The 13,507-nt window shown below is 36.3% G+C and overlaps 1 protein-coding gene across 1 annotated transcript in view; it reads right to left on the bottom strand.

The window, feature by feature from the left end:
* HGD (homogentisate 1,2-dioxygenase) overlaps positions 1 to 13,507 on the bottom strand; it is a 57,803-nt gene that overhangs the window by 25,398 nt on the left and 18,898 nt on the right. Inside the window, exons 5-8 of the mRNA XM_049785913.1 lie at positions 6,371 to 6,430; positions 4,446 to 4,537; positions 2,219 to 2,253; positions 1,364 to 1,443 (exon numbers count right to left, since the gene is read on the bottom strand). Of these exons, the coding sequence (XP_049641870.1) occupies positions 1,364 to 1,443; positions 2,219 to 2,253; positions 4,446 to 4,537; positions 6,371 to 6,430 (267 nt within the window). The remainder of the gene's footprint in view (positions 1 to 1,363; positions 1,444 to 2,218; positions 2,254 to 4,445; positions 4,538 to 6,370; positions 6,431 to 13,507) is intronic.

Genomic DNA, 13,507 nt, shown 5'->3' with positions numbered 1-13,507 from the left:
TGAGTGGGAGAAACTATTCACCCAATACCCATCAGATAAGGGGCTAATCTCCAAAATATACAAGGCACTGACAGAACTTTACAAGAAAAAAACATCTAATCCCATCAAAAAATGGGGAGAAGAAATGAACAGACACTTTGACAAAGAAGAAATACAGATGACCAAAAGACACATGAAAAAGTGCTCCACATCACTAATCATCAGGGAGATGCAAATCAAAACAACGATGAGATACCACCTCACACCACAGAGAATGGCACACATCACAAAGAATGAGAATAAACAGTGTTGGCGGGGATGTGGGGAGAAAGGAACTCTTATCCACTGCTGGTGGGAATGCCGTCTAGTTCAACCTTTATGGAAAGCGATATGGAGATTTCTCCAAAAACTGGAAATCGAGCTCCCATACGATCCAGCTATACCACTCCTAGGAATATACCCTAGGAACACAAAAATACAATACAAAAACCCCTTCCTTACACCTATATTCATTGCAGCTCTATTTACCATAGCAAGACTCTGGAAACAACCAAGATGCCCTTCAACAGACGAATGGCTAAAGAAACTGTGGTACATATACACAATGGAATATTATGCAGCTGTCAGGAGAGATGAAGTCATGAAATTTTCCTATACATGGATTTACATGGAATCTATTATGCTGAGTGAAATAAGTCAGAGAGAGAGAGAAAAACGCAGAATGGTCTCACACATTTATGGGTTTTAAGAAAAATGAAAGACATTCTTGCAATAATAACTTTCAGACACAAAAGAGAAAAGAGCTGGAAGTTCCAGCTCACCTCAGGAAGCTCATCACAAAGAGTGATGAGTTTAGTTGGATAAATAACTACATTTTGAACTGTCCTAATAATGAGAATGTATGAGGGAAATTGAGAACCTGTTTAGAGTACAGGCGGGGGTCGGGTGGGGAGGAGGGAGACTTGGGACATTGGTGATGGGAATGTTGCACTGGTGATGGGTGTAAAAAAGAAGAAAAAAAAAAAGAAAAAAAAAAGAAAAAAAATTTAAAGAAATTTAAATTTTCTAATTTAGCTAAATTAGCTAAAATTTAACGTAATCTATTCTCTCTCCTCTCTACCTTTTTCCATAGAACCAAAACCTTAACCTGAATTTGTATAAATATTTAAGAACTTGAATTGATAATGCTCATTGCCTTGTGATTGTGTTATTTTAAAACAAAAGCAGGCACTTGTGCCTGTTTACCCTTCTGTGTAACTGAAACTTCCTCCCTACTGCCCAGGCATGACAGAGAAATTTCAGAGTTGGAAACAGAAGCAGCTGCAGCATCTGATTGCTCCAAAATTAGTGAGAAGCAGGGAGGAAAAGGGGACACATTACCAACCTGAATGACGCAGATCTCATTGGGCTGCACAAGCATCTTGCCAAACTCAGTGTAAATGAGAAGTTTCCCTTTCTGGGGAACTAATACAAAACACAGGGCAGCAGTGAGCAACTCTTTCCAAAAGAGAATGAAGAATAAAAAGCTTAAGAGCTGAACTTGCTTTTTTATTCCAACGGAAAAAAGCATTATTGAGTTTCATAGTTGAAAATTATTCTAACCACTATGTTAGCTATTTTACTGTCTAGAAAAAAGGGAATGAAAAAAGCTTGCTCCTCTCTTTTTGGTTGTCAGGTACAGAAGAATGTATTTATGCATAATCCTGTGAAATGACCAAAAAAAGAGTAGTAGCAGCAATAGAATGAAAAAGTAACCCATCTCTGCTAGCAGGAGGCTGGTATTTATATAATTAATTTTACATCAAAATATTGACTTTATAATAATGGTAATAAAATAGAATAAATTAGTCTGAATAAATCTATAATAGACATTTAATTTAAGATGGTCTCATGAAAATTTGTATTTAGATTACAGATATCAAAGACAGTTGGACTTTGGGGAACAAATTTAATGTCAAACAGAATTATCTTAATAATTTTATACATGTTGGAATTTATTTTCAACGGCTAGATCTCCTATATTTGATATGCCCAGAATGACTTAAAATAGAGACCAGGTCATAGACTAGACTGTGAGATATATTAGGAAAATTTTTTTACAGATAAGCAACTGCCTCTTGATCTCAGTCTATAGATTGTACTAAATAAGGCTTAGGGAAAAATATATATGTACAATTAAAAGGCAGCATGGAACTAGTAGAATTCAATTCACAGTGAATGTGGAACCTTCACAACTTACCAATCAAGAAGTCTCCATCTGAATTGTAAAAGCATCTGAAACAAATAGATTAATTCTCTTGATTTTCAGTGTTAACACTCTCCAGACAAATAAATTCACCCACAAATTATTATTTAATATCACTGTCTGCCAAACTCAGTACTTCATATGAAATGGTGAGCATCATCTCTACTCTCATGCAGCTGGGAGTCTAATAGGGCATTAGACAGCAATTAGATCAACATAGAAGTATATCCCCACAAACAAATGGCAATACCAAAGTCAAATTAAGGGGAATAAAAAAGAAGTGGACCTGAAATACATTGAGAAATCAGCAAGGGCTTCCCTAACGAAGGGATTTGTGGTTTGGGATCTTAAAAAAATTATATAAGCATGGGCTTGGGGAAGGATGAGACTATTTATTTTATTTATTTACATTTGGTTTTTGGGTTACACTTGGCAGCGCTCAGGGGTTATTCCTGGCTTTACACTCAGAAATCGCTCCTGGCAGGCTCGGGGGACCATATGGGATGCCAGGATTCGAGCCACCATCCTTCTACATGCAAGGCAAACACCTTACCTCCATGCTATTGATGAGACATTTTAAGAATAAATAGTATGTGTAAATGTTCTGAGATAGAGGACATACGTAGGTGAAAGAATGAAATAAATGTTAGTGTGACTCAAGTGGATAAAAAGCACATAACTTGATATGTGACTAGACTCAAAGGAAAAGGCACTTTGCTTTTGTGATCTTATCTCTGATCCATGATTGAGAAGTTCAAATACTTGTTCAGAATATCTTAGCCAGAAACAGTAGAATCAGGTTTTGTACATAACAATCCATTTCCAGGAGTAGCATGATAAACAATAATAATATTCTCTTTCCCAATGAAAAGGAAGTAATTCATTTGTTATTGTTTTTCTAATTAAAACAATCCAATATGTAAATGTCTCTGTAGGATATTTAATATCACATAAATGTATTAGTAAAAGTCAAATTCATAGCGTTCCCTACTGCCAAAAAGATGGTGTTAGTGTTGCTCATGAAGTATAGCTTTGGACTCAAAGATAGTCTTGGAACATCTTTCCAAGTTAAAGATATTTTTACTCAAACTTGATTAGTCAAAATGCATCATGGATGACTCTTGCTTTCCAGTACCCAATCCATTGATACTTAGCATTATTGTGTATGCCATACTTAGTTAAGATAAAAATGTAGGGTCCAAAGTGATAGCACAGCAAATAGAGTGTTTGCCTTGCATGTGGCCTGCCTGGGTTCAATCCCTGGCATCCCATATGGTCCCTCAAACCTGCCGGGAGTAATTTTTGAGTGCAGAGCCAGGAGTAACTCCTGAGTGCTCAAAGACAAAAACAAAAACCCAACAAGATAGAAATGCAGTCATTCTTCCATGTCCACAAGGGATAGTTACAGAATCATGGATGCTAAAATCTACAAATGTTCAAGTATCATATCAAATAACTTGTAGCTTGGTGTTTGCATATAACTTATGCATATCCTCTTACACAATTCACTTGTTTTTTGTTTTTAGGGCCAAACCTGGTGATTCTCAGGTATGATCTGCACTCAGGACTTACTCATAGCAGTACTCAGGGGACTGTAGGGAATGCTGGGGATCAAACCTGGATTGGCCATATGTAAGTCAAACACCCTAACTGCTATACTACCTGTTCACATCACTATATATATGTATATATATGTATATTATGTTGTATATATATATATGTTTATATACTGGTTTCTTTGGCTACACCTAGTGGTGCTCAGGGGTTACTCCTGGCTCTGTGCTCAGAAATTGCTCCTGGCAGGCTCAGGGTACAAATGGGATGCTGGGGATTGAACCCAGGTCTGTCCTGGGTATCTCTGCAAGAAAAATGCCATACCATTGTGCTGTCACTCTGGCCTGGCCCAATATATTTTAAATCACCTGCAGATTAGTTCTAATGCTTACTAGAATGCAAAAGTGTTGCAAACAATTGTTATATGTGTTGTTTAGGGAATGACAAAGAAAAACATCTGTACAGGTTCAACATGAAACTAACACCTATAGTCCTAACTCGTACATACTTCAGTGTTCAGTTTGTGTTGTGCTCTTTAATTATCATTATTAACAAACATATACCAGTATTTATTAGGAAAAGAAAAATTACAAACAGAACCCAGTCTTTATCCTCTGACCAATGGATCTTGGGGAATGAAGGTAATCACCTAGCACTGAGCACTTACCTGTTGACCATGGAGGTGTTGCAGAGGAAAATGTGGATAGCAAGCCCATTGTTAGATCTAATGTCTCCAGCTCCACACAAGGTGTACAGACCCTGGGAGAGAAACAGCAGAGGCAAGGATGAAAGTGATTAGCGCTCAAGAAGCCAGTCTCCTCCTTGTCTCTGAGAGCTATGAGGGTCTATCAGGCTCTACCAGGTTCTATTACTATCTTCCTTTAGAAACAATGAAACTTCTGGAAATAAGTTTGCCATTGGGGAACCCAGAATTCATTGAATTATGTTTGGGTAGATGGCAGCTCATTCTGATTTCCAGCTAACACCTTAATGTCATTATTTTGTATTTTATTTATATTTATTATTATTTATTTATTCTTTAGTGCTTAAGATCAACTTGCAAGAGTTTCCTTTATAGTCAAAATTGGGTGCATAGGAGATTTAGGGAGAAAGGTTGTAACATTAGGAAGCATTAATGCCCTTCAAATGTACCCACCATGTGGGCAGAGCTCTACTTCTGAAACTGATTCAGTCCTAACCATGAACTGCAGTTCAGAGCAGAAGAGTACATTCTGACTAAAGTTATTCCACTTTGCTGATATATGTAGTCCAGGAAACCAGCCCTCAGTCTTAAACAGTCTCCGTGGAGCCCAAAAGGAAGAAACTTTGCTGTTGTAGATATCTATAACTCATACAGATTGGGGATTTCTTTTAGCATTTTTATTATATGTGCAAACTTAGGATCTATTTAAATAAGTCTACACAGGGTTTGGAGCATACAATATGAACCAAAAACTCTACAGAAGATGATTTGGTTTGTAAGAAGGGTGTAATCTGAGATTGGTCTGCAGGACTTTCCACTGTCTTTTTGTTTGTTTGTTTGTTTGTTTTTGGATCACAGCCAGCAGCGCTCAGGGGTTACTCCTGGCTCTACACTCAGAAATCGCTTCTGGCAGGCTCGAGGGACCATATGGGATGCCGGGACTCAAACCACCATCCTTCTGCATGCAAGGCAAATGCCTTACCTCCATGCTACCTCTCCAGCTCCTCCACTGTCTTTTTTGAACAAGAAATTCACCCCAGCTCCCCTGCATCTACTTTATATAAGGTGTTTTTCTGAGCAGAGATGGTCTAGTAGTCTCAGGAATCACTAACAAGCAGAAACTTCTAATCAGCATTTGCTAACTAGAATCTCCACCCTGAGTTTATGTTAGCCTTGGAATCCATTTGAGGAAAATTGTGAACTTGAATAGGGATTCAATAAAATATTCATTTTGACTTATCACTGATTATATGTATTATTTAATTCACTCAATTATAAATTAAAATAAACAAATTACATAAATATCAATTGCCTATAATCTAGTCACTGATAGAAATAATACATTTTCTAAAAAATCATGCTATAGTTTTCTCAGACATCCAAATATCATCCAGGTTCATACTGACTATATTTTCATAGATTTTGTGATTTAGGATATTAACAAAGAAGCATGTATTCTATACACCAAGCCTAATTTGTTTCTCCAAATAATTTTGTCATTGCCTTTTAATATAAACTGCTTCTATGGAGGGCTAATGTACTTTATGCTTTTATAAACAGGTGCTGCATCAGATGATTAAAGGAGTCTATGGAGCAAAAAGACTGAATCTCTTTATCCCAAACAAAGGAACCGGAGGCATGTAAATGCTTAATTTCCCTTAGCTGTTCAGAGATATGAAAATATCTTGTGAATGCCCTTCAGTGTCAGGGGCCATATGGTGCCTGTAAAAAGATGTCCCTGGGCCAGCCCTGAGAGCAGGGGCAGGTGGTGTTGTCTCTGTGGCTGGCCTCAAAGGCTGCTTGTATCTGGCATTCCACCGGCAAATGGCTGGATTCCTCACGGCAGGTGAGAGGAGATGAGTGGAAAAGGGGAGATAGTATTAACTTACGCTCACAAAGTCCACTTTCTTCTGTGATGCTTTTGGAATCTCAAATGGTTTCCATCTAAGCTAGAGGGGAAAAATACAGAAAAAAAATTTTTTTTACAAAGGAAAGCCGTAGATCTTATAAATAAATAATAACAATTTTTACCAAAAGAAATAACAGCTGCTTCTTTAGTAAGGCTTTAACTTCTTATGATTTTGTGTGTATGTGTGTGTTTTAAATTAATAATTAGGCATCATTTCCTGAAGGGACTCTGTTGGGTTCTGCGCGGCACTTGTGTGTTTGCATTATGTATATGCACGATCACGTTATATATTATATATAGTCTTTGTTCTGTAACACTTTGTGTTGCAAAAATTGAAAAAATATATCACCGTTTCTCATTTCAGTAACTGTTTATTTCCTTTAATATTTTGCTTGGGCACATCAGTGAGTTTGACTGATGCTGCTTTTCATACTATTTATAATCAGCTCTCTTTCCTAGCACAACAGCTTCTCTGTGTGGGTTCCTGACACTGCAGGGGAAGGTTCTACTTCTACTTCCAGCCCTTGGAGTTTGGAATTATTTCTTGAAGAGAAAGAAAAAGTACTCAGCTGAGATTGGATTTGGTAAATGCAGTACCATATTCAATTTCTTCACTAATCCCCATGTTGGTCCCCAAGTTTCTTGATAGCACAGTTTAAATCACAACAATCTTTAATTTAATAAAAAAAAAGTGATTTATGGAAGTGGAAAGAAAGAACAGCAGGTCTGGGCTGTACCCCAAACATTGGTCCAGCACTTATTAATCAACTTGGCGGCAGCCTGATACAGTCAGGCAGACAGATAAACCTAGAGGCCGCAGGACAACCTCATGGAGTGACCTCCACCAGAAGAGCCAGCTGACTTCATTGGGAAGTAGTGCTGGGTCTCAGCAGGCTCCATGAGGTTGTGGGATTAGCTTGTTTTGTGTCTCAGAGAAGCGGCCAGATGTGAAGGAAGCAGTAAATGGAAAAGGCAATGCTTGAATTATTCTCTCTGTTATACATAATTAGGCAATAGTCTCTATGTTTTAAAAGCAAAGCAGTCTGATGACATTCTGGGACCATGGAAAAAATAATCGTAAAACCACCATAAAACGTGGGTTTCAAAAACACTGTTGAAATTGTACTTTAAAAAGAGGGCTTAGGAATTCTATTCCTAAATCCTAATTTAATTCCTAATTCCATTTCTTCCTTGAGGAAGGAAGGAGAACCTGAAAATAAGGATCTAAAAATAAACTTCACTACCTTGGTACTACTATGCACCAATTATTTGGGTATGTGTATATGTGGTGGGAGGTTATACTGGGAAATATCAGATCTACTCACAAGAAGCCAGTAGCACTCACTTAAATTCTTTTTTTTTTTCAAGAGAGTTATTGTTTTACTGGTTCATTCAGTACCTGCCTATGAGGAAAACAGAGCTGTGCATAATAAGATATTCATTTCTATGTACATTTTATGGCATCTCACCGGTACTTTTAAAGATTACAAGTAATGTGTTTATCTATGTCATTTTTATCAAGAACGTAAGGGAAATATTTTCTTCGCTGACCTTATTTTGGAACATAATCTTTTTTTAAACAACTGCAATAGATTTTATTTTTATTTTTTAATTAATATCTTTATTTAAACACCTTGATTACAATCATGATTGTGGTTGGGTTTCAGTCATGTAAAGAACACCCCCCTTCACCAGTGCAACATTCCCATCACCAATGCCCCAAATCTCCCTCCTAAATTCTAACAACCAAAAATGTCTCCAGATATTGTCAAATGCTACCTCCAGGGTCCAATTTCTCCTGGCTGAGAACCACTATTCTGAGTTGATAGTCCCCTGACATCAGTAAAAGCTGCAAGGTGTTAACTGTGGCTTTCTGATAGCAGCTTACTATTACTATTACTATTACTATTACTATTGTATTACTAACAATTACCTGCAGCTTCCCTCAATCATGGTAGTGCATTCTTCTCTACAATCAAGAAGATATTCATTACATAAAATCACCCAGAATTTCAGTTTTAAGAAGAGCCATCATTTTAGATTTCTTAGTAGAGGGGATTTAAGTAATACCTTGGCAAACTTTTATATCTTTTAGACTGAATTCTGGCTCCCCATGAAAATCTTGAGAATCTTAGAGACACAACAATAAATCAGAATTTTTGAAAATGGAGTCTAGATATTAGTATGTTACAAAATTTTAATTTTATGAAAAGCTCTTTGATGTGCAATTACAAATAACCATGAATTATATAATGCATGAGTTAGAGATTCATGATTCTTGTCTTGCTCAACTAAGCATTGTGTTTAGAAATGACCGTCCAGTCATGCAACCAACTTAAGTGTGGAAGTTTTTGTCATATATGGTTGTGACATGCTAGTAGCTAAATAGTAAGGATGTTTAAATAATTGAAGCCTAGAGATTTACAAATATTAGGAGAAAAAAGCATGAGGAAAAGAAGGAAAAAATGAAAAAGAAAGATAGGGATAGAGAAAAGAGCAGGGGCATCACACTAGCAGGATTTGTTGCAGTAAAACACTGTCTCTGTACATCTTGCTGAAGTTAGTACACTTCTTTTTTTCTCTAGAAATATTTATTTAAATTATTATTTAGAAATAATAATACGCACAATTTGATCAACCAAATAGTAAACAGATTGTAACCCTGCACCTATTCTTTGTGTAACTATATCTACAAGAGAGACCCTCCCATTTCTGGGAGGGGTCTTGGAAAGGTTAGATAAGGCCTTTGTCAGAAAGGGCAGGGGGATTTACCTGGATGGAGTTCAGAGGAGAAAATATGGCTGAAAGGAGTTAAGAGGAGGGCAAGCTAAGAATGGCATGTGCTTAAATAGGTTTATGATATAGGCCACATGTGATGGCCAGGGCAAATAAAGATGCTATCTCTCTGGAAGCCTGCCTGTGAGTGAGTTCTATACCCGCCACTCTCCTGGACCCAGATACCCACTGGCTGAAGGGGTTGCAGAGTCACATGGCCTGGGATGGCAGAGAAAGGTCCCTCCATTCATCCACTGCCATTCAAGCCCATCTCAAGGGCTATGATGCTACAAAGATATCATGTCTATTTTTTCTATAAAATAAGTTAGTTAATGCTGTTTTTAAAAGGTTGAGAAATGCAGAATAAATAATACAAAGAATTCACATAATATAAAATTTTTCTGATTCTTTTTGAATTCGTTACATTTGTGTTTTGTGTCAAAGTTTGGTAACTTATCCCAATATATTTTTCTTTTTTATTAGTTTTATTTATTTGTTTATTTATATTTATTTATTTATTGTTTGTATTTGGGTTTCAATCATAAACAGAATACCCCCCTTCACCAGTGCAACATTCCCAACACTATTTCTTCTATTTTCTTTCTGATTTTTCATCCAGTTATTCTATCAATTACTAAGAGCTAGGTATTGAGGTTTTCAACTATACTTGTGAATTTATTTTTCTTTCAATTCTAAATTTGCTGCATTTGTTTTATATCTACATTATTAAATGTCTATTGGAAAATTTATTTACTAGAAATGAGTAAATAGTTAAAATACATATACAAGGGAGTTCAATGTTAGGATTAAAATTTCTTCAATGTTACCAAGGGACAAAGAATAAGTTTAAGTCTTTAATGATTAATATTGGAAATTTAGAGAAATAGCAGTACAGTGTATCAGGCCTCTGTTCGCCTTGTATGCAGCAAATCCAGATTTTATTCCATATAATTCCAGAATTCATCCTTATTTACAAAGCTACTAGTAAACCCTGAGCACAGTTGGTGTGGGCTCAAAACAAACAAAACCAAAATATTTCAAATTTGTGCTTAGAGAAGAAATGGAAACCAAAGAATTAGCTTCCCTATTACCAGAATCAGATGGTTTTGTTCCAAGTTACAACATTGACATTCTTAGATTTTCTGAGATTCCTTCCCAGAATGTCTTAGATACAATAGTTTTTGAGTTAGACATGCCAATAGCATTTTCTGACTAGAGGTAGACAGACATTATCATCTATCCTAAAATTCTGAACCAATGTGTAGATGATGCAACAGTCATCATAGTATGGAAGCAATTGCATGTAGGCACTATGGCTTGGTTCAGCTTCTGTGGAAAATATTTTGTATATTTCTCAAAAGTTTAAAGATAGAAGACTGAGGAGATGGTTCAAATTAATGGGGAATATATTTTAAATGTGGGAACACTGGATTTGATACCCAACACCACAAAGTCCACCAAGCTTTAATCAACCCTTATCTCTACACCCAAAATTAAAGTGCCTTATAATCCAGTGATTCCACTTTAAGTATTCTTTTCAAAAAACAAAAATAACACTAATTTGGAAATATATATAAAGTCTGTTTATTATATTGCCTAATTACAATGACAAAATTTAATATAGTACAAAATAGTATACTACTACAGAAGCGTAGGTCAAGAAAACATGCTATATTTATAAATGAATTCTACTTGGCTTTAAGAAAAGATGAAATTTTATCTTTTTATTACAACATGGACAGAAATGAAAGGGATCATGTTGATAGGCAGTAAATAATAAGGAAAAGGACAAATTCTATCAGATCTCACTCATATATGGTACATAAAGAAACCAAGCAAGGTAGTTTGATGTCCAATAAAAATGGGTAGACTTTGATCACAATACTGAGGTTATCAAAATGGGGTGGGCTATGGGCTTAAAGGATCTGATGGATTCTTCTGAAGGGATATTTGCACTTTGGTGGTAGGTATAGTGTGGTAATATATTATCCTTAATGTGTATAAACATTTGTAATCCAGTAAACCAATGTAACCTCAATTAAAATTAGTTAAAATAATATTAAAATATCAAATTATCCACAAAGATCTAATAGAAAATTTGTACTATGGGCAAATGCTTTTGAATACATTTAGGTAAATATGATCCAGTCTATTTAGGATGAGATTTGATTTATCAAGGTGTCAAAATAATTTGTAATTGTACTATTTGAAAGAAGTCATGATATACACCAAAGGTAAGATGACGGTAGAGATTGAGTCTACTCTCAAGTACACTGAGAAATACTAAAAGGCCCAGTGAAAAAAGTGGTACCATAAAATGAATTTTAACTTATGAATGGGATTTGGGTGGGTAGAATTGAGTAAGGGAGGAAGATAAACTTTTAAGTTGATAAAAGAGCATAATCACTGTCTCAGGTTATTTTCTTAGAATGGTGAAGATTCCAGTATAATTGGTAGGTAAGGGACACACAAAATCTGCAAGATATAGAATAGGGACTCCTGGCTAAAAAAATCATCTAGAAACTCCTGAGTATCACCCCAGACTTTATGAATTTCAGTTAAGATTCTGGATGAAACTATAATTTCATTTCTTTTCCTGGTAACTTATTACCTAAATTATACTTAATTCAGTGCAAAAGGAGATAAAAGAAGATCTTAAAATGGCTCAATGGATTAAAACCTGAATACATTAAAGAAAGATTATATCACTAATGGACTTAGAAAATTCAGAGAGAAGAGAGTTCTATAGGACTGTGATAACTTCAAGAGGGAAACCATTGGAGTGGATAGTACATATGAATGGCACTATTCAATGTGATTTAGAAGTTGGAGGAGAAACTTTTAAAATTGATTGCATAAAGCTGACCAAAGTAATACAATGGAAATGAGTGATATTTTTTACACTGAATAGTTAAAACATAAGAGATAAAGAAGATAGCGAGAGGGAAATAAAGTGGAACGTAGAATACAAATGAGAATGCATAATTAAGTGGCTCCAGAATGACATCCAAAAGCCAAACTGTTGGAACCAGCTTCTACATGTGACTATCAGGTTATAGCAAACTTAGGACTGAAATTTCCTTGAGCTCTATAATCATACTTGATTAGGTGGGTCTATGTGTGCTGGATTGGGTAGGTGGACAGCCCAGTGGGCTAGAAAAAATCCTTTGCTGCTCAAGGTATTTCTCCTCTTTATTTAATTGAATTGTACTGTATGCATATATTATATGTACTAGATGTATATATATATATATATATATATATATTTGTGCCATACCCAACTGTGCTGAGGTCTTCTCCTAACTCTGTGTTTAGGAATCTCTACTGGTAGAGCAGGGATTGAACACAGGTTGGCAACATGTAAAGCAAGTGCCCGATTCACTGTATTTTTTCACTGACCCTGGATATTTTAAATTACTAGTTGTTAGTTCTAACCTAGCTATCTCTAATACAAAGAGCAGGTGACAAAATCTGGAATTGTGAGCTAATAATAAAGATTGAAAGTGTAGGGGGCAGAGGAAGTTTTGTAAACTGATTTGCCTTCTTTGGCAAACTCAGATGTTGAAGTCCCAAATTCTAGAACTTCAGCTTGTTACTGTTTTTGGAGACAAGGTCTTTATAAAATAGTGAAGTTAAAATAGTATCATTACAGTGGTTCCTACTCTAATATGACCAACATCCTTAAGAAAAAAAAAAGGGGGGCCGGCGAGGTGGCGCTAGAGGTAAGGTGTCTGCCTTGCAAGCGCTAGCCAAGGAAGGACCGCGGTTTGATTCCCTGGCGTCCCATATGGTCCCCCCAAGCCAGGGGCAATTTCTGAGCGCTTAGCCAGGAGTAACCCCTGAGCATCAAACGGGTGTGGCCTGAAAAACCAAAAAAAAAAAAAAAAAAAAAGAGCCGGAGAGATAGCATGGAGGTAAGGCGTTTGCCTTACATGCAGAAGGATGGTGGTTCAAATCCCGGCGTTCTATATGGTCCCCCGAGCCTGCCAGGAGCGATTTCTGAGTGTAGAGCCAGGAGTAATCCCTGAGAGTTGCCGGGTATGACCCCAAAACCAAAACCAAAAAAAAAAAAAACAAAAACCAAAGCAATAAAAACAAAACAAACAACAACAACAACAATAAACAAAAGGACACAGAAACAAAAATATATGGAATACAGAATGAAGACACAGTAAGAAGGTAGTCATTAAGGAACCAGATAGAGAGGCCTTTTTAGGAACTGACCCTCATGGCTCCCTCATCTTAGACCTCAGCCTCCATTATTGTGAGAAAGTCGATCTCTGATATTGAAGCCACATGGTATAGAGCAGTTTGTCAGGGCATCCCTTGAAAAGCAATACAG

Source organism: Suncus etruscus, chromosome 13 (genome assembly GCF_024139225.1).
Source record: "Suncus etruscus isolate mSunEtr1 chromosome 13, mSunEtr1.pri.cur, whole genome shotgun sequence".
NCBI lineage: Eukaryota > Metazoa > Chordata > Mammalia > Eulipotyphla > Soricidae > Suncus > Suncus etruscus.
This window is presented reverse-complemented; position numbering and strand designations above follow the sequence as displayed.